The sequence below is a fragment of the Eurosta solidaginis genome, chromosome 1, assembly GCF_040869045.1.
Source record: "Eurosta solidaginis isolate ZX-2024a chromosome 1, ASM4086904v1, whole genome shotgun sequence".
Taxonomy (NCBI): Eukaryota; Metazoa; Arthropoda; class Insecta; order Diptera; family Tephritidae; genus Eurosta; species Eurosta solidaginis.
The window spans coordinates 78,320,755-78,339,248 of NC_090319.1; the positions used below are offsets into that span (position 1 = coordinate 78,320,755).

The 18,494-nt window shown below is 37.7% G+C and overlaps 2 protein-coding genes across 6 annotated transcripts in view; one reads left to right on the top strand and one right to left on the bottom strand.

Annotated features, from left to right (window-relative positions):
* The window catches only part of woc (without children), a 105,663-nt gene that overhangs the window by 56,607 nt on the left and 30,562 nt on the right, over positions 1-18,494 (bottom strand). The gene's annotated exons all lie outside the window — the stretch shown is intronic.
* On the top strand, positions 10,558-13,277 carry LOC137235677 (uncharacterized). 2 transcript variants are annotated; one of them, XM_067758565.1, is made up of 2 exons: positions 10,558-12,041; positions 12,123-13,277. In XM_067758565.1, exons 1-2 carry the CDS (start codon positions 11,240-11,242, stop codon positions 13,112-13,114), a joined length of 1,794 nt encoding a protein of 597 aa, XP_067614666.1. In that variant the 5' UTR covers positions 10,558-11,239; the 3' UTR covers positions 13,115-13,277. The 2 variants fall into 2 exon arrangements, with proteins under 2 accessions (XP_067614666.1, XP_067614671.1); XM_067758570.1 differs by having other exon boundaries at positions 11,748-11,820; positions 11,871-13,277.

An 18,494-nucleotide genomic window follows, 5' to 3' on the forward strand; every position in this document is an offset into this window, starting at 1 on the left:
ATTTTTCTATTTAAAAAAATTATATTTAGGAAAGGTTTTGTTTATATGTATTTAAGGAAATCAACGTGTTGGCCATTTCGGAAAGATCCGGGGTTTTTGCATCAAAATCTCGCAGACCGTTCCAAAATTTTCAGGAGTAGCTCCTTGCGAAGGGATTGTCCCTCGTTCGCATGCTCCAGAGAGGCTTCGAACCTAACCCCGGTCTTTGGAATTGGTACTGCTGCGCCTGCTGAAAAGAAATAGATATACATAAAATAGTCACACTTTTGCCTGTATATCTCGTGCAAAGCGTAGTTTCACCTAGGGTTAACTCCTAATAATCGTCGCGAACACAATTTCTTTAAATCATTTGTCGCTCCTTGGCGGTCACGCATAAAGGCGACTTAGAGTTGCTATGAATGGTCTATTAATACTCATGACTATCGTGGCACAGGGCGCCTCTAGTTTTTTCGGCTGTTTTTAAGAGCTAAAATTTTCGATGTGCGAACAGTAGGAATCCCTACCACCAATCGCTACCACGCCTCCTGAGCCTCACACCATATGCCAGTACAGAAGCTATAGGACTGCGACTTCGAACTCATACCTTCGTCGACGTCACTTTCCTAGAAGCTCTAGGTGTAGCTCCAAAGACTTTCCAACGGATGCTTTTGTCGCGCTATGCTGCCGAGCTACACTTTGAAACGTTAGGGAGTGACTATTCGGCCAAAGATGCCGCCCTCGAAATCATAAGCAGTCTAAGTGGATGTCATTGCGTCATGGGTGAAAATCCGTATAATCCTCGGCGCATCTACATAATTAAAATTTTACAAGGACCCTGGGTAAAATTTTTAAAATGTAGACCAAAGATTGCAGTCGTTTGTGTTCACAACATTGATTTCAATAGTTTTCGTTAAATCAAATTTAGAATGAAAGTCGACGGATTTTAAGTTGAAAGTTGTTAACTACTGTTTTCCGGTCTTACGATATAGGAGCTCATTATGGATGACCGCGTAGCTTCAGTTTTCAGACAAGTTCGACTGTCCGCTACGTTAGGGTAATATCACACACGGTCATTAGTTCCACTGTCTTGGGATTTTGCTTCACCACTTTGAGTGTTCTTGCGAAGGACAAAGCTTCACCTGGTAAATATATGTGCCTACGTATTCACAATTGTAAAAGGAGCCGTAACGTGCAGGTGATATTTAAACTTGGTTGATAGGCTATAATCAATGTGATTCACTCCAAGGGACTAGTTTTGGATAGGGCCGCAACTTTAGGAAATGTCAAACCGGGAGACTTGGGTGTTGAAGGATAAAGTGTGAAAATCAAAATTAACATTTCAGACGCTATTGTATAGTTTCGCAAATAAACAACAGATGTTTGAATGTAAGCCCAAGTGATTTTTCAAACCCTTCTCATATGTACATATATCCTCAACTTAAGTATGAGCTAAAAATAATTTCAAAGTTTATGCCCCTAGAACCTACTAAAGGATTTTGCATCACTGATTTCGCTTATTCTTGAGGACAGTTTAAAAACATGTTCGCCTTGGGTCATTTTATTTGAATTAATTGTTCATTACTAATTTTTTCAAAAATGCAAAGTGAGCATATAAATTTATTATATAACTTTTCTTTTAGTATTTTGTTTTAATAACTTGGTGAATTGGGTGATGGAAAGTTCGTGTTAAGCTGACATTGAAAGCGCCTGTTATTTTAAATAACTTTTGAATAGTTATAAAGAGTTAAATTTCGCAATTAGTTTCTTATAACTGGCGGTGATGTGCATCCGTTGATACCACTTTCGACCATATCCGAACAATTTTCGACATGAACAATAAATGGCCTAAACAGTCTTAAACGAGTAGAAAATATAGTAACGCGCCGGACGCCGCGCCGCCACGCCGATATTTTTGACATTCAGCGGCGGCGTGCGAAAAACGACCAAAATCGGCGCGGCGGCGGCGTTTATCGGCGGCGTATATCTCTAGTACCTATTACCGTCATTTTTCACAACTTTGACACCTTGCCATGCCCACAATTTTTCAAAAATGCAATTTCTAAAAATGAGGTTGTGTTTCATCAAAATATGAGGGGGTCGGGTTCAAAATGTGCCTTTTTTATAGGTTTTGATATGAAATTCATCAATAGTAATTTCACACAGAAGTGAAATGAAATAATTAATTTTTTCTTTTCATAGAAGGCCACTTGATTAATTAACGAACATCTGATAGCAGCCCTAAAAATGTACAACAAAATCATGAACCAATAAACAGATCCCGCATTAAAAAATGAGAGAGCAAAAAAATCATAGTTGGCTGGGAAATAAATTTCTCCGCGTGACGTCACGCTTTTGACAACATGTTTTATTGCTGACGCAGTGTTCAGAGTTTATTCCTATCGCAGTATTTTGCTCCGCTCTTACCTCCTACTACATTTTTTATCTTAAAGGTTTATTTGGGTCGAGTTGAAAACTAAATAGGTAGTATTACTACCTAATATCTTTTGTTTTAAGTTTTCAATGCATATGTACGTATGAAAAGCTGATTGTTTACAGGTGACGATTGGACGAAATGATTGTTCGTGTCTTAAGACATGTTTGTTCACATTTTTCGTATGGAATCAGAAAAGAAGGAAAAAGCAAAAAATATGTCCGGACGCTATCTGTAAATCCTGCCTAAATTCAACATACTGCTCTTCTTGAAGTTTTATATAAAAATGAAGTACATTGAGTCAGTGAGGTCAGCTAACCCTGCAAACTGCCGGAGCGTATTCGTTCATCCGCACAACATGACCTAGCTAGCGAAGCTTTCTGTTTTTATTGGCTGCACTATCGTCATATCTGCGAAAAGCCCATATAGCTTATCATTATACCTCTTTCGATACTCGCCGTCGACATCACAGATAGGACTATAAATCCTCCGGAGAACTTTTCTCTCGAATACTCCAAGAGCCATCTCATCTTCTCTCGACACCTTCCATCATTCCGAGCCATACACCAGGAGAGTTATGATGAGTGACTTATAGAGCGAGAATTTTGTTCGTCGAGACAGGACTTTACTTTTCAATTGCTTAAAGAAGCGCTTGTTGGCAAGAGTTATTCTCCGTTTAATTTCTGGGCCGACATTGTTTTTGATTTTAATGCTGCCTCCCAAATAGACGAAATCCTTCACTGTCTCCAATTTTGAATCCGTCAACAGTGACGTGGATACAAAGGCCACGATGACAGCAAGTACTTCGTCTTGTGCACATTTACTGCAAGACCCACTTTTTTTGCTTCTTTATCTTATACCAGCTCTTCGCCTCCATGTTTGAACAGCCCGACGGGTATCCCGTCATTACTTGGGACCTTGTGATTTTTTAGCCGTAATATTGCCATTTTCTCTTCTCCAAAGTTGGATGTCGGAGCGTGTTTTTCATCATCGGCAATCGGGGTATCGGGTTCGTCTTCCCCCACACTCTGTACGTTACCAGGTCGCCATTATCATTCCTACAGAAATCTGCCCCGGTTTCGAAACCCTCTGTCATTAAAATAGTATGAAAAATGTATGGTAAACCAAAAATAATAATAATATTTTTCGCGATATATATCCGGGGAGATAGAGCCCACTTTTCTTCCAGAATTTTGTGTGATAATGGGAGCATTATTTGGTAATCCTACACGTTTTAGGCCCAATCCATGTGCTCTGATAAGGCAGATAACTTTTTTGCTGAGAAACTTTTCATGACGAAAACACAATCGAAGGGATTGCCAAGCCACCAAATCAATTTTGTTCGCCCGCTTTCAAAAAGGAAAAAAAATATACTCCGAATATTTTATTTTTACTCCGCCTTAGTCGTTTACTCAGGTAACAGTTTTAAATACTCCGAACACTGGTAGCGAAATATGAGAGAAATGTAATAAATCGATAAACTTCAAAAGCGCTACGTCATCAAACTTTTTTTTCAAATTCGATTACAAATACAACAATTCCGGAATGCGGGATCTTTGCTGATTTGTTTATGCAACAAAATGGTTAAAATGCAGATTGTTTCTCTTTATGATAATCAAAACAGGCCCCGTATCGTGTTATACGATCCGTAATCGAATTCAATTTTTTTAATCGCAATAGCATTAGAAGTGGTAATTGGGATTGAGGTAATAAGTCAAATAGTGCTGATTTTTACAAAAAGCCCGACAGATTCATATTTATCGTTTGAGTGAAATTGGTCTTCTATACTTGATCGTATAACACTATACGGGCCCAGGGTTCAGAAAACCCTCTAAATTCGCTCTAAATTCGCTCTTACTCCGATGAGTATTCAATTCAAAAAAACACCCAATCTATTTCTCACTTATACGCCGTGCTTCGCCTACCCAAACGAAGATCCTGGGTTCAAGCCCCGGGAAAAGCAACATCAACATCTCCTGTGGACCTTGGTTATAGATGACCTGTTAATGAAAAACAAGGGATTTGACTAGAGATGGGAAAGGAGTAAATACCCAAATGGTAAATACCCGGTAAATTGGTAACATATGGTAAAAAATTTTACCCAAAAGAAGGGTAAAACAAGTAAGGAAGACTAAGTTCGGGTGTAACCGAACATTACATACTCAGTTGAGAGCGGTGGAGACAAAATAAGGGAAAATCACCATGTAGTAAAAAGAACCTAGAGTAACCCTGGAATGTGTTTGTATGACATGTGTATCAAATGGAAGGTATTAAAGAGTATTTTAAGAGGGTGTGGGCCTAAGTTCTATAGGTGGACGCCTTTTCGAGATATCGCCATAAAGATGGACCAGGGGTGACTCTAGAATTTGTTTGTACGATATGGGTATAATATGAAAGGTGTGAATGAGTATTTTAAAAGGGAGTGGGCCTTAGTTCTATAGGTGGACGCCTTTTCGAGATATCGCCATAAAGGTGGACCAGGGTGACTCTAGAATTTGTTTGTACGATATAGGTATCAAATGAAAGGTGTTAATGGGTATTAAGGGCGTGGGCCTTAGTTCTATAGGTGGACGCCTTTTCGAGATATCGCCATAAAGGTGGACCAGGGGTAACTCTAGAATTTGTTTGTACGATATGGGTATTAAATGAAAGGTGGGAATGAGTATTTAAAAAGGGAGTGGGCCTTAGTTCTATAGGTGGACGCCTTTTCGAGATATCGCCATAAAGGTGGGCCAGGGGTGACTCTAGAATTTTTTTGTACGACATGGGTATCAAATTAAAGGTGTTAATAAGTATTTTAAAAAGGAGTGGGCCTTAGTCCTATAAGTGGACGCCTTTTCGAGATATCGCCATAAACGTGGACCAGGGGTGACTCTAGAATGTGTTTGTACGATATGGGTATCAAATTAAAAGTATTAATGAGGGTTTTAAAAGGGAGTGACCCTTAGTTGTATATGTGAAGGCGTTTCGAGATATCGACCAAAATGTGGACCAGGCTAATTTATTTATATATGTAATACCACGAATAGTATTCCTTCCAAGATTCCAAGGGCTTTTGATTTCGCCCTGCGAACCTTTTTCATTTTCTTCTACTTAATATGGTAGGTGTCACACCCATTTTACAAAGTTTTTTTCTAAAGTTATATTTTGCGTCAATAGACCAATCCAATTACCATGTTTCATCCCTTTTTTCATATTTGGTATATAATTATGGCATTTTTTTCATTTTTCGTAATTTTCGATATCGAAAAAGTGGGCGTGGTCATAGTCGGATTTCGGCACTATTTTACACCAATACAAAGTGAGTTCAGATAAGTACGTGAACTGAGTTTAGTAAAGATATATCGATTTTTGCTCAAGTTATCGTGTTAACGGCCGAGCGGAAGGACAGACGGTCGACTGTGTATAAAAACTGGGCGTGGCTTCAACCGATTTCGCTCTTTTTCACAGAAAACAGTTATCGTCCTAGAATCTAAGCCTCTACCAAATTTCACAAGGATTGGTAAATTTTTGTTCGACTTATGGCATTAAAAGTATCCTTGACAAATTAAATGAAAAAGGGCGGAGCCACGTTGGTCGTTCTCCGATTTTGCTAATTTTTATTAAGCATACATATAGTAATAGGGGTAACGTTCCTGCCAAATTTCATCATGATATCTTCAACGACTGCCAAATTACGGCTTGCAAAACTTCTAAATTACCTTCTTTTAAAAGTGGGCGGTGCCACGCCCATTGTCCAAAATTTTACTATTTTTCTATTCTCCGTCATAAGTTCAACTCACCTACCAAGTTTCATCGCTTAATACGTATTTGGTAATGAATTATCGCACTTTTTCGATTTTTCGAAATTTTCGATATCGAAAAAGTGGACGTGGTTATAGTCCGATATCGTTCATTTTAAATAGCGATCTGAGATGAATGCCCAGGAACCTACATACCAAATTTCATCAAGATACCTCAAAATTTACTCAAGTTATCGTGTTAACGGACAGACGGACGGACGGACGGACATGGCTCAATCGAATTTTTTTTTCGATACTGATGATTTTGATATATGGAAGTCTATATATTTAGCTGGGTTGATTTCCAGGGAGTGGGAGTCGAACCCGCTTTGAAGAGATTTACAAGGTATAATGGAAACAGCTGTCGCCTTGTCCGTCCTGATGTCACGTTGTTTAAATTTTTCCCAATTTATTAAATAAATTATAAAATTAAAAATTGCTTGAAATAAAAGTTTTCATACATTTAAAGCGATACGGGCAATCCCCGGTTAACTCATATAAGTAGACAACATTTGGTTAATTCGTTGTAGTTCTATAAATAGAACAAAAACAACAACAAATACCAAGTTTCTCTGAAAACCGCCTTACAAACATGCATAACTTCAACACATAACTACATACGAATTATGTGATGTGTAGATGTGTATAATATATGCGAAAGAAGGCAATTGGGAAAAACTTTACAACTAAGGCATGACGTAGCTGAATGCGTTTGTAACCATTTCAACTATCGTAGGAGTGCGGGTTCGACTCCCACTCACGGGAGAAAAGGCTTTGAAGGGATTTACAAGGTATAATCGAAACAGCTGTCGGCTTGTCCGTCCTGATGTCACGTTGTTTAAATTTTTCCCAAATTATTAAATAAATTATAAAATTAAAAATTGCTTGAAATAAATGTTTTCATATATTTAAAGCGATACGGGCAATCCCCGGTTAACTCATATAAAGAAACACCACTTTCTTTTATATACATATGAACAGGTGGCTTATGACTCAAAAAAGAAATTGCGAGAAAGAGCTGTTAAAGATAAACAATGAATTTCTTCAGTTTCTTAGTAGTTTTTTTTTTCATAGGCCGGGTCGCATATAATATAGATTTTTCACGGGCAAATTCAACGGTGAAAAAATACTCGTTAAATGAAAAAAATTTTACAGTAAATATCACTTTTTTTTTTAACTGAATCGCATATCAGCTGAAGTGCTGAAAAATGCTTTCACTTAACCACTTCATAGAACGTGAATTGACCCCCAGATGACCTAGTCATTTGCATCACAGGGATGCACGAGGAAACAATATCAGATCGCAAGCAACAAGCCCTTCGCATCATAGAGAGGTGGTGCGATACCAAATGACTGTGTATCAATCTTAACAAAACTGTCCTAGTGCCTTTCACCCGGAGAAGGAAAGCATACATCCCAGAACCATCCTTGCGTGGAACTAAAATACAATTCTCAATGGAGGAAAAATACCTAGAAGTCGTACTGGATAGAACCCTCACGTGGAATACTCATTTGGATGCTATCCTAAACAAAGCAACAAGAGCTTTCTTCGTATGTAGTCGACTCTACGGCAAAACACGGGGGATATGATATCCATTCCCTATTCTGATAGAGAAAGACACAACATTAGGCGCACCAATACTTCAAAATATTTCGGAGTTGAAGCCAGGAAACATGATAGGACATATGAAAGTAATAAGAAAATTCATAGGAAATCCCACATCACAACTGCGTGACGTAATGTCCCCTAAGCTCAGAATTTCACGGAAATTTGAAGTGTCTATTGTGAACACGACCCCCTGGGAAATAGGGAATCCTTATAACGACCCTGACCCAGAGGTCTGGTTCACGGATGGATCAAAATTCGATGACGGAAGAACGGGAGCTGGCATCTTCTGGCCGAACTTAAAGAAATCGATACCAATGAGATGCTACCCCACCATATTTCAGCCAGAAATCCATGCAATAGAAGTCTGTTGTAGAGAATGTCTTCGGAGAGGCTTATCCTCGAAGAGCATCTGCATTATATCGGACATAATGACCTGGGAGCCAAAAACAAGGTTTTGTTGTTTTTTGTGCGTAATATTAATGGTTAATAAATTCTAGATCATATTTGTTCAAACTATTAACAAATCAAAATGGCAAAGTAATGGATAATTTTGTAAAATGATATATGTAGCTACTTTAGACGTATCGATACTGTACAAAACATCAATCGAAAACTTTCCGGAATTGTTGTGTTTGTAATCGAATTTGAACAAGTTTGATGACGTAGCGCTTTTGAAATTTTTCGATTTATTACATTTCTCTTATAGTTCGCTACCAGTGTTCGGATTATTTAAACCTGTTACCTGAGTAAACGACTACGCCGGAGTAAAAATAAAATTTTCGGAGTACATTTTTTCTTCTTTATTGAAAGCGGGCGAACAACTAACATCAAATTGTTTTGGTGGCTTGCCAATCCCTTCGATTGTGTTTTTGCCATGAAATGTTTCTCAGAAAAAAAAGTTATCTGCCTTATCAGATGCACATGGAATCGGGCTAAAACGTGTTGGATGACTAATTAATGCTCCCATAAGCACACCACATTCTGGAAGAAAAGTGGGCTCTATTTCCCCGGATATTTATCGCGAAAAAATATTAATAAGTTTTCGGTTTACCATACATATTTCATGCTCTTTTAATGACAGAAGCTTTCAAGACCGGGGCAGATTCCTGTAGGAACGATAATGGCGACCTGGTAGCTGACGAACCCAATGATGAAAAACACGCTCCGGCATCCAACTATGGCGACCTGAGAATGGCAATATCACGGCTAAAAAATCACAAGGTACCAAGTAATGACAGGATACCCCCCGGGCTGTTCTAACATGGAGGCGAAGAGTTGGTATAAGATAAAAGAGCAAAAAAAGTGGGTCTTGCAGTAAATGTGGACAAGACGAAGTACTTGCTGTCATTATGGCCTTTGTCGACACTATGAATGATTTCGTCCCTTTGGGAAGCAGCATTAAGGCAAAAACAATGTCGGCCTAGAAATGAAACGGAGAATAACTCTTGCCAACACGTGCTTCTTTAAGCAATTGAGTAAAATTCTCTGTCGACGCATAAAATTCCCGCTCTACAAGTCACTTATCATACCTGTTCTCATGTATGGCTCGGAATCATGGAAGGTGTCGAGAGAAGATGAGATGGCTCTTGGAGTATTCGAGAGAAAAGTTCTCCGGAAGATTTATAGTCCTATTCGTAATGTCAACGGCGAGTATCGAAGGAGTTATAATGATGAGCTATATGAGCTTTTCGCAGATATGACAATAGTGCAGCGCATAAAAACAGAAAGCTTCGCTAGCTAGGTCATGTTATGCGGATGGACGAATACGCTCCGGCAGTTTGTAAACAGAAGAAAGATAAGCCCTTCGCTGGGTTGGGAGAGACAGTTGGAGGAAGCTTTGACCTCGCTTGGTGCTCCCAATTGGCGACTCTTATCGCAAACCAGGGAAAGCTGACCTCAATGACTCCACGTACTTCGTTTGTATATAAAACTTCAAGAAGTGATGTATGTTGAATTTTGGCAGGATTTACAGATCGCGGCCAACGTGGTGTGATGGTAGCGTGCTCCGCCTACCACACCGTATGCCCTGGGTTCGCACCCCGGACAAGCAACCTCAAAACCTTAGAAATAAGGTTTTTAAATTAGAAGAAAATTTTTCTAAGCGGGGTCGCCCCTCGGCAGTGTTTGGCAAGCGCTCCGGGTGTATTTCTGCCATGAAAAGCTCTCAGTGAAAACTCATCTGCCTTGCAGATGCCGTTCGGAGTCGGCATAAAACATGTAGGCCCCGTCCGGCCAATTTATAGAGAAAATCAAGAGGAGCACGACGCAAATTGGAAGAGAAGCTCGGCCTTAGATCTCTTCGGAGGTTATCGCGCCTTAAATTTATTTTTTTTTTATTTACAGATCGAGTCCGGACACATTTTTTGCTCACATTTTACTCCTTCTATTCTCATTCCGTACGAAAAAATACAAAGACTGTGAGTAAAATGTGAACAAACATGTCTTAAGAAACGAGCAATGAATTCGCGTCATTTCATCTAATGTCACTTGTAAACAATCAGCTTTTCATACGTACATATCTAATGCAAACTTCAACCAAAAGATATTGTTAGGTCACCCTGTGACATTTCATGATTTTTGTATTCTTTGTTTATATTGTATTCGTTCATTTACTTTACATTGTATTTGTCCATATAATTTATGCTGTATTTGACCATATACTTTACTGTATAACTTGATATATATTTAACTAACGGAATCTGAGCATAAGATTGGAAAATATAGAAGGCACAATATAGGGATAACGTGTCATTAGATTTGCAGACGTGCCAAGCAACACAATTATAAAACAAACATTCTAGAAGTTGTATTAAAGTTAATATCACCAAAAAGTCTCGTTTTCATTTTAAAATAATAGCCATAACAGTTTTTATAATTTTTTGGCACGTCTTGCTTGTTCGTATACGGTGATATAGGTATTGTTGAAATTTTGCGGGAATTTATTGCAAACACGATTGTCTGATCGTACGTACATGATTTAAAATTATTAAGCGCATGTCGCAGTCCGACAAATATTTTTTGAGAAGCCGTGCTCCTGAAATATTAAACAATAGTGAAAACGAATCATCTTTTGAAAGTACGGAAATGGAAGAGTCAAGTAAAGTGGATGCTGCCGGAGATGGTCAAATTCAATCTATAATCGCCACGTTAAACGCCTTGAGAGCATCAGTTGAGCAATTGAGGAACAGCACTGTCGAAAGTCAAAGGGACATTGTAAGATTGCGCGAGAATATTCGTACGCAGGATATGGGTGAGCAAAGCGTAGCAACACAGCCAGTACAACGTGAATCAAGCCTAGTCACAACGCCGTCGACCGATTCTACAATAAAACTCTACGACTTGCCAACCTTTTCCGGTAATGCGGAAGAATGACCGCTGTTTTTTGCCAATCTTAACGATACCACGGAGGCATTTGGATATAGCCATCGCCAAAACTTAATGCGGCTGCAAAAGTGTCTTGTAGGGCCCGCAAAGGAAGCAGTGGCTGCTATGCTGATATACCCAAACGACGTGCCCAATGTTCTAAGCGAGTTGGAGTTTAGATTTGGTCGGCCAGATATTCTGGTCAAACATCAGCTTCAAAAACTACAGCAGTTCCCGCCAATTCCAGATCAAAAACTTGAGCAGGTGGTGCCGTTTTCTTCCAGAGTGCGCAACGTAGTCGCATTTCCGAAATCTGCCAATTGTCACCAACAGCTAGCAAACGTGTCTTTGGTAGAACAAGCAGTAAGCAAACTACCACAAAACAAGCAGTTTGAGTGGGCAAAACATTCAGTAACCATTTCACCGTTCGCCACAATAGAAGATTTCAGTAAATGGCTGAGCGAGTTGGCCAGAATTGTGTGTTTGATGCCGACAAGTTCACACAGCATCAGAGGTAATGTTACATCTTCCAATCCCCGACGTATAATGCACATAGAAGAAGAAATATCATCAGAAACACCAACGTGCCTTCGTTGCAGCGGTGATCATATGGTCACTAAGTGCGATTCATTCCAATCCGATGATGTACAAACCAGGTGGGACTATGTAAAGAATAATAAGTTATGTTTTTCTTGCCTGAAAAAAGGTCACATTACAGGTAAATTCCGATCAAAGAAGATGTGTGGTATAGACGGGTGTCAGCGGTACCACAATTCGCTTTTACACAACAAGATCTTATCGAAGATGCCATACCAAACTGGTCAGCGGGATAGAAGTGTGCAACCGATGTTAAACTGCCGCCTCGCCAATGAACCGCGTAAGCAACTGTTTAAGATGCTACCTATCGACATTTACGGGCCAAATGGTAAATACGAAATCCTATCAATGTTCGATGAAGGCTCTGCAATTACTATTTTGGAGGAGGATATCGCTAGAAAGATTGGGGTTCGAGGTCAAAGTCACCCGCTGACTCTTCAGTGGTACAATGACCGGGTAGTCACGGAACAATCGTTTAAAGTTAACGTAGAAATTGGAAGCCGTTTTGACGACAAGAAGTTCACGCTTAAGGATGTGTACACCGTGAATCACCTGAATCTGACTGAACAGTCATTCACGAAAGAAAACTTCGAACACTTCGGGCATGTACCCTTACAAAATTATAGTAGCACGAAGCCTAGTCTATTAATTGGTTTAAATCAAGCGTATCTAGGTGTCACTACAACTTGGATACAAGGCGATAACGACAGCCCCATTGCCGCCAAAACATCACTGGGTTGGGTTGCCTATGGCCCAACTAAATCGTCAACAAGGTCAAGTCCTCGAGTTATGGTCATAAAAGAACAAAATTTACATAAAATGGTTTCAGATTATTTTGAAGCTGATAGCTTCGGCGTAAATCCAACGTCGGAACAATTGGAGTCGGACGAAGATAAACAAGCACGTCATATACTAGAAACAACAACAATACTCCGACCCAATAAACATTATGAAGTAGGACTGCTTTGGAAAAAGTTTCCGCCGCAATTTCCAAGCAGCAGAGAAATGGCAGAACGACGTTTGTTTTCGATTGAGAAGCGTATGCATAAAGACGAGAAGTTCGCCGAACGCTACAAAGAGGAAATGGCTAAGTACGTGGAAAAGGGGTATGCAAGAAAAGTAACGCAAGAAGAAGTCACCGAGTCGTATGCTCAAACTTGGTACTTGCCCCATTTTGCTGTCTGCAACCCACACAAGCCAAGCAAACTTCGTATCGTTTTCGACGCAGCAGCTACTGCAAATAGTACATCTCTAAACGCATCGTTACTGAAGGGTCCCGAACAGGCACAGCCATTAATGCGAATTTTGCTACAATTTCGACAAGGTCGTATTGGAGTTGCAGCAGATATTTAATTTAATTTAATTTATTTATTTATTTACGATCTTGAAGATCTATATAATTTAATAAGGTACAAAGTATTTTTAATGTTTACATATTTGTTTCAATTCATTGAATTTCTTTGACTTCAACTATATAATAAGCTATAAAATTATTTACTAAATAAATTTAACTACTTTACAGGTAGCGCTTTACAGTAGCTGTATAATAACTTTCTGAATTTTTTGGTATTATTACAGTTTTTAATATCAATTGGCAGATCATTATATTCTCTAATTCCTTCGTAGTATATACTTTTTTTATCGAATTCGGATCTCAATACCGGCAAGTAAAAGTTGTTATTGTGTCTTTTTTGATAGCTATGGACCTCTCTGTTTAGTCTGACACGTTCACTTAGGTAATTCGGCAAGTTTCCCAACTTTATGTTGTGTATAAACTTCAATGTGTAGTAAGTGATGTTCTGTTTTACACTAAGCCAGTTTAAGCTGTCTAGTAAATCCTTAATTGGGGTATCATACCGTTTTCTTAATATGAAACGCATAACTTTGTTTTGTTTAATTTGTAGCCTGGATTTTTGCGAATCAGCTAATGCGAATAGGATTGTAGGACAGTAAATAAAATGCGGCTCGATAATGGATCTATAGACCATTATTTTGTATTGCATACTAATATGCCTGCATGATCGAAACATGAACCCTATTTTTTTGGAAATTTTCCCTTCGATGTATTTAAGATGTTCATCAAATTTTAATTTGTCATCTATAATTATTCCCAGGTATTTTATTCGGGTTACTCTTTCTATAGGGGTATTTGCTATTTTTAGCGATACATCATCTTGAGTCACTCTAGACCCCATTATCATCCATTTTGTCTTTTCTATGTTTATTTTAAGCATATTTTGGCACAACCACTTATATATTGCCTGTAGGTCCGATTGTATTTTTGAGGCTGCCTCATCAATTGTGTTACCGCTTATAGTCAAAAGTGCATCATCAGCGAATAATCTTATTTTGCAGTATTTGATACAGTTTTTAATATCATTTATGTAAATTATAAAAAGAATTGCTGCAAGCACCGATCCCTGTGGCAATCCTATTTCAATGTCCACTTCGGGGGAAATCTTATTTCTTATTACAGTTTTCTGCTTTCTTCCACTAAGGAAACTTTTGAACCAGTTAAGCGCTATGTTTCTTATGCCAATTTTATACAGTTTTCTTATAAGAATATCTCTGTCTACTGTTTGGAAAGCTCTTTTTAGGTCGAGGAAAACTGAAATTGTAAATTGTTTCTTCGTTCTACTTTCTTTCCATTGTGCAATTACCAGGTTAAGTGCAGTTTCACACGAGTGTTTTGATCTAAACCCCGACTGCTCCTTTATAATAATTTCGTATTTATTTAAGTAATCCAGCAATTGGTTCTTAACTACAGTTTCTATTATTTTCTCATCGCTAGGTAAGGTATTTATGGGTCGTATCTCCTCTGGTTTAATTGTTCCCTTTACTTTTTCCACAGGTACAATTACTGAGGTCTTCCAGCAGTCTGGAAATACACCAAATTGGAAACTTTCATTAATTACACATGTGTAGGTATATCCTAAGTACTCCATGCTGTCTTTTAATACACCTTCCGTTACTAATTTTTTTCCTCCGTACTTGTTTTTTAATTTCGTTGTAACTCTCATAATTTCTTCAACATCTATTTCCTTCAATTTAAACACGCTTCTGCTTATCTCCATTTGATTTCCACCTGCTTCGAAGATTTCAATGCTATCTCTGATTCCGATTATGCTCTCATTAAAGTAACGGTTTAATTCAGTTGCTATTTCATAATCATCTTCAATAAGAGCACAATTTATAGAAATTTTTTGAATTTGTGCTACCTCACTACTCAAATTTATGGCGTCTTTTAGACATTTCCACATTAATTTTTGGTTATTAGTATTTCTTGAGATTTTGTTTTCCATAAATGTTTTCTTTTTTATTTTAACTGCTTTTTTGTAATATCGTTTTATTGTAATATAGTTATCCCAAATATTGGTTCTCTCTGCTATTTTAAATTGTTCATACTTCAGCTTATTCAACTCTGTTAGTTCATGGTCGTACCATTTATTAATCAATTTAACTTGAACTCGCTTTTTATATGTTAAAGTGGCCATTACGTCATTAAGGATGTTGTTTATTCTTTAGACCTTTAGGCTAACTTCGCAGTTGTTTAGTTCAGCTAAGTTGTAAGTTCTAAGGAGATTTACTAAGTGGTCTTTTGCATAGTTATTCCAACACACGCGGTTTTCAAAGATTCTCATTTGGTACTTCTTTTGAATTGGTAGTTTGAATGAAATAGTTTCATGATCCGATATTTTATGCGAATCCAAATTCGATACTTCAACTTCAGTTTTGTTACTAAAGAGTAGATCGATTCTCGTTTGCGTTGTTTCTGTTATTCTTGTATTAAAATTAATTAATTGATACATTGCTAGTGATTCGAATGTCCTAATTAGCTGTCTCGAGTATGTTGTGTGTGTATTGACATTTATATTAAAGTCGCCAATAACGATATTGTTGCCGCTTTCAGAAAAGCAATCTTCCATCACCTCATTAATATGTCTTATGAATTCGGCATCACTGGTGTTTGGTGAGTGATATAACGCACAAACCCTCCACTTAGTTATACATCGTATTGTTTCAAACACAATACACCATATATTATTACCTATGCTCCTATTGAATATAACTTTGAAATCAATTTTCTTATGAATATAGGTTAAGACACCACCGGTGTGACGACTATGCGAGTCGCATCGAATATGATTGAACCCAGCAATCTCCAGTTCCGAGTCACATACATCCTCCGTAGTATGTGTTTCTGCACAAAGTACAATATCTGGATTTTCTTCCTCGATCCTTATTTCAACTTCATTTTTGTTAGCTGTGATACTATTTGTGTTAAGATATATACATTTTAGTTTATTTTTGGGTTTCTTGAATATGTCATTATATATTTTTTGTGAGCTTTCTGCATCTTCATTTAGTTGCTAATATCCTAATTTTTGTTTTTTTTATCTCTAGTTTATTATTGTAGCAGTAACAGTTCCTGTCAAATGTATCATGATTTATGTCTAAAGCTAGGTTTAAGTTTGTGTTCGCTTTTATGCAATTTAGACACTTGTTAATTGGATTTTCTTCACATGTTTTATCGTTGTGTTTTCCGTGGCATTTGTGGCAAGCTTCTTCGTTTTTACAGTCGGCTGATTTATGATTAAATCCTTTGCATTTGTAGCACATTAGTACATTAATAGCATCGAAGACTTTACATCTATCCCACCCGATATTTATTCGCTCTGCGGCAAGAACCTTTGTAAAATCCTCTTTATCTATTTTGATGATTGCATTATACACCTTTATGTTGCCTCGATTTCTTTCAAACTGCTTCAATACTTTTAATGAGCCTTGGATCAGGTTAATATTTTGCTTCTTTATTGATTCTATTAAAATTCATTCCTGTAATTAAAAAGCTTGGGCGAATTGAATTTGGCACTTTTATTTTATATTCCTTGCCAATGGCATCTTTGATTTTTTTGCGTTCATCATTATTTTGACTATGAATCACCATTACACCATTATTTTTTGATACAATTTTCGAAATATTCAAATCTTTGGGATCAACTTTGCTGTTCAGGTCTATTTTCGTTTTTTCAACCGCTTGCTTCACTTTGGGTTTCACAATTATTGCAACATCGTTTTTTAACTCTGGCAATGCCTTTTTCTTTATATTGTTTTTAATAGTTTCTGCATATGACATTTGTATTTCATTAGTGTTGTTGTTCAGCTTTTTAATTTCACTATGCACCTTTTCGTTGTCTTTGCCGATTGTTTCAGTTTTGTTTTTTACTTCTTCAACCATTTCATATAAGTTTTTTACTTCTCCAATTTTTTTTTTCAAATAATTTCTGAGATTTTTCCATCATTGCAACACGCTGTGTATACCGCGTTTCAACTGCTTCCAATAATGACTTTATCTCATTTTGACTTTTTTTCATAGTTTCTTCGAATTCGCTCTTGTATTCATTTAATATAGAGTTATTTTTTTTTACACTCATCTGCATATCTTGTAGCACCAGGTCGACGTTTTGTATGTATGTTATACATTCGTCACACATAAATCGTATCATGTTGTTTTTTTTCACCAATAATTTTTGCGCTATATTTATCTACTCCTGAGCATTGTAGGCTCTCATGGTACACTTTCCCACACACTCCTTCACATGCTATTCCACTTTCCCCTCTTATTGTGGAATTGCATTTTGCACACACACCCATTATTGCCGTTTATTTATCCGTGTATATGATCTATGTTTATAGTTTGTATAAATGTAAAAAAAATAATTTTCAATATAAAATAGTTAATTTTGGAGTTTTGTTCACTTTATTTGTGATTACTAGAACACAAATTCGCTTATTGAGTCTCTACCTCGCATTTTTAACGATTTTTAACACTTACAAGAGGAAAATACCAAAATATAACACAGCACTTCACATTCGCCTTGCTCTGTATATACGGGAAATGTTTTCGCAAATTAAAGTACGTCCAATCGATCAACATGCCCAGCGTTATCTTTGGAGAAATGGTGACATCAACCAACCCATTCAATAGTATATGATGACCTCGATGATCTTCGGCGCCGTTTGTTCGCCAGCTATTGCTGAGTACGTGAAAAACAAAAATGCAGATTTCTTTAAGTTGGAGTATCCTGAAGCGTCATCAATTATAATAAATAAACACTACGTCGATGATATGGTTGCTAGTTTTAATTCGCCAGAGCAAGCCAAAGATGTCAGCCGACAAATTTTGAAAATTCATAAGGAAGCAGGGTTCCAACTTAGGAATTTCGTGTCCAACTGCCCTGAAGTACAGATTGAGCTAAATAAATCGTTATCAGTAGAACAAGAAACGATCAATATGGAGCGTAGAGGAACGACATATAAAGTTCTAGGCCTATACTGGAATACCTGCGACGACACATTTGAGCTCCACACTAAGTTCCATGGAGTTCCCAAGGATGTATTGGAGGGAACACGGGCACCTACAAAGCGGGAGTTGTTACAAATAGTGATGGCGGTGTTCGACCCGTTCGGTATGTTGCTTGATTTTTTGATATTTTCTAAACTTCTCATTCAAGATATGTGGAGATTTGATATCGGGTGGGATGAAGCGATGCCAGCGGAACTGAACAGAAAGTGGTTACATTGGTGGAAAGAATTCAGTCAAGTAAGCCTGTTCAAGATGCCACGATGCTACTCTACACATATCTCGAACAACAGTAAAATTGAACTTCACATATTTGTCGATGCGAGTCAGGTTGCGTTTGCCGCAGTTGGGTACATAAGAGTGGCTCAC

What these genes read in the sequence shown, in the direction of transcription:
- LOC137235677 (XM_067758565.1), top strand. Translation starts at nt 11,240, where the DNA reads ATGCGGCTGCAAAAGTGTCTTGTAGGGCCCGCAAAGGAAGCAGTGGCT. An exon ending in CCGCCTCGCCAATGAACCGC is followed by an intron (nt 12,042 to 12,122) that starts GTAAGCAACTGT and finishes TGTTCGATGAAG; the next exon opens with GCTCTGCAATTACTATTTTG.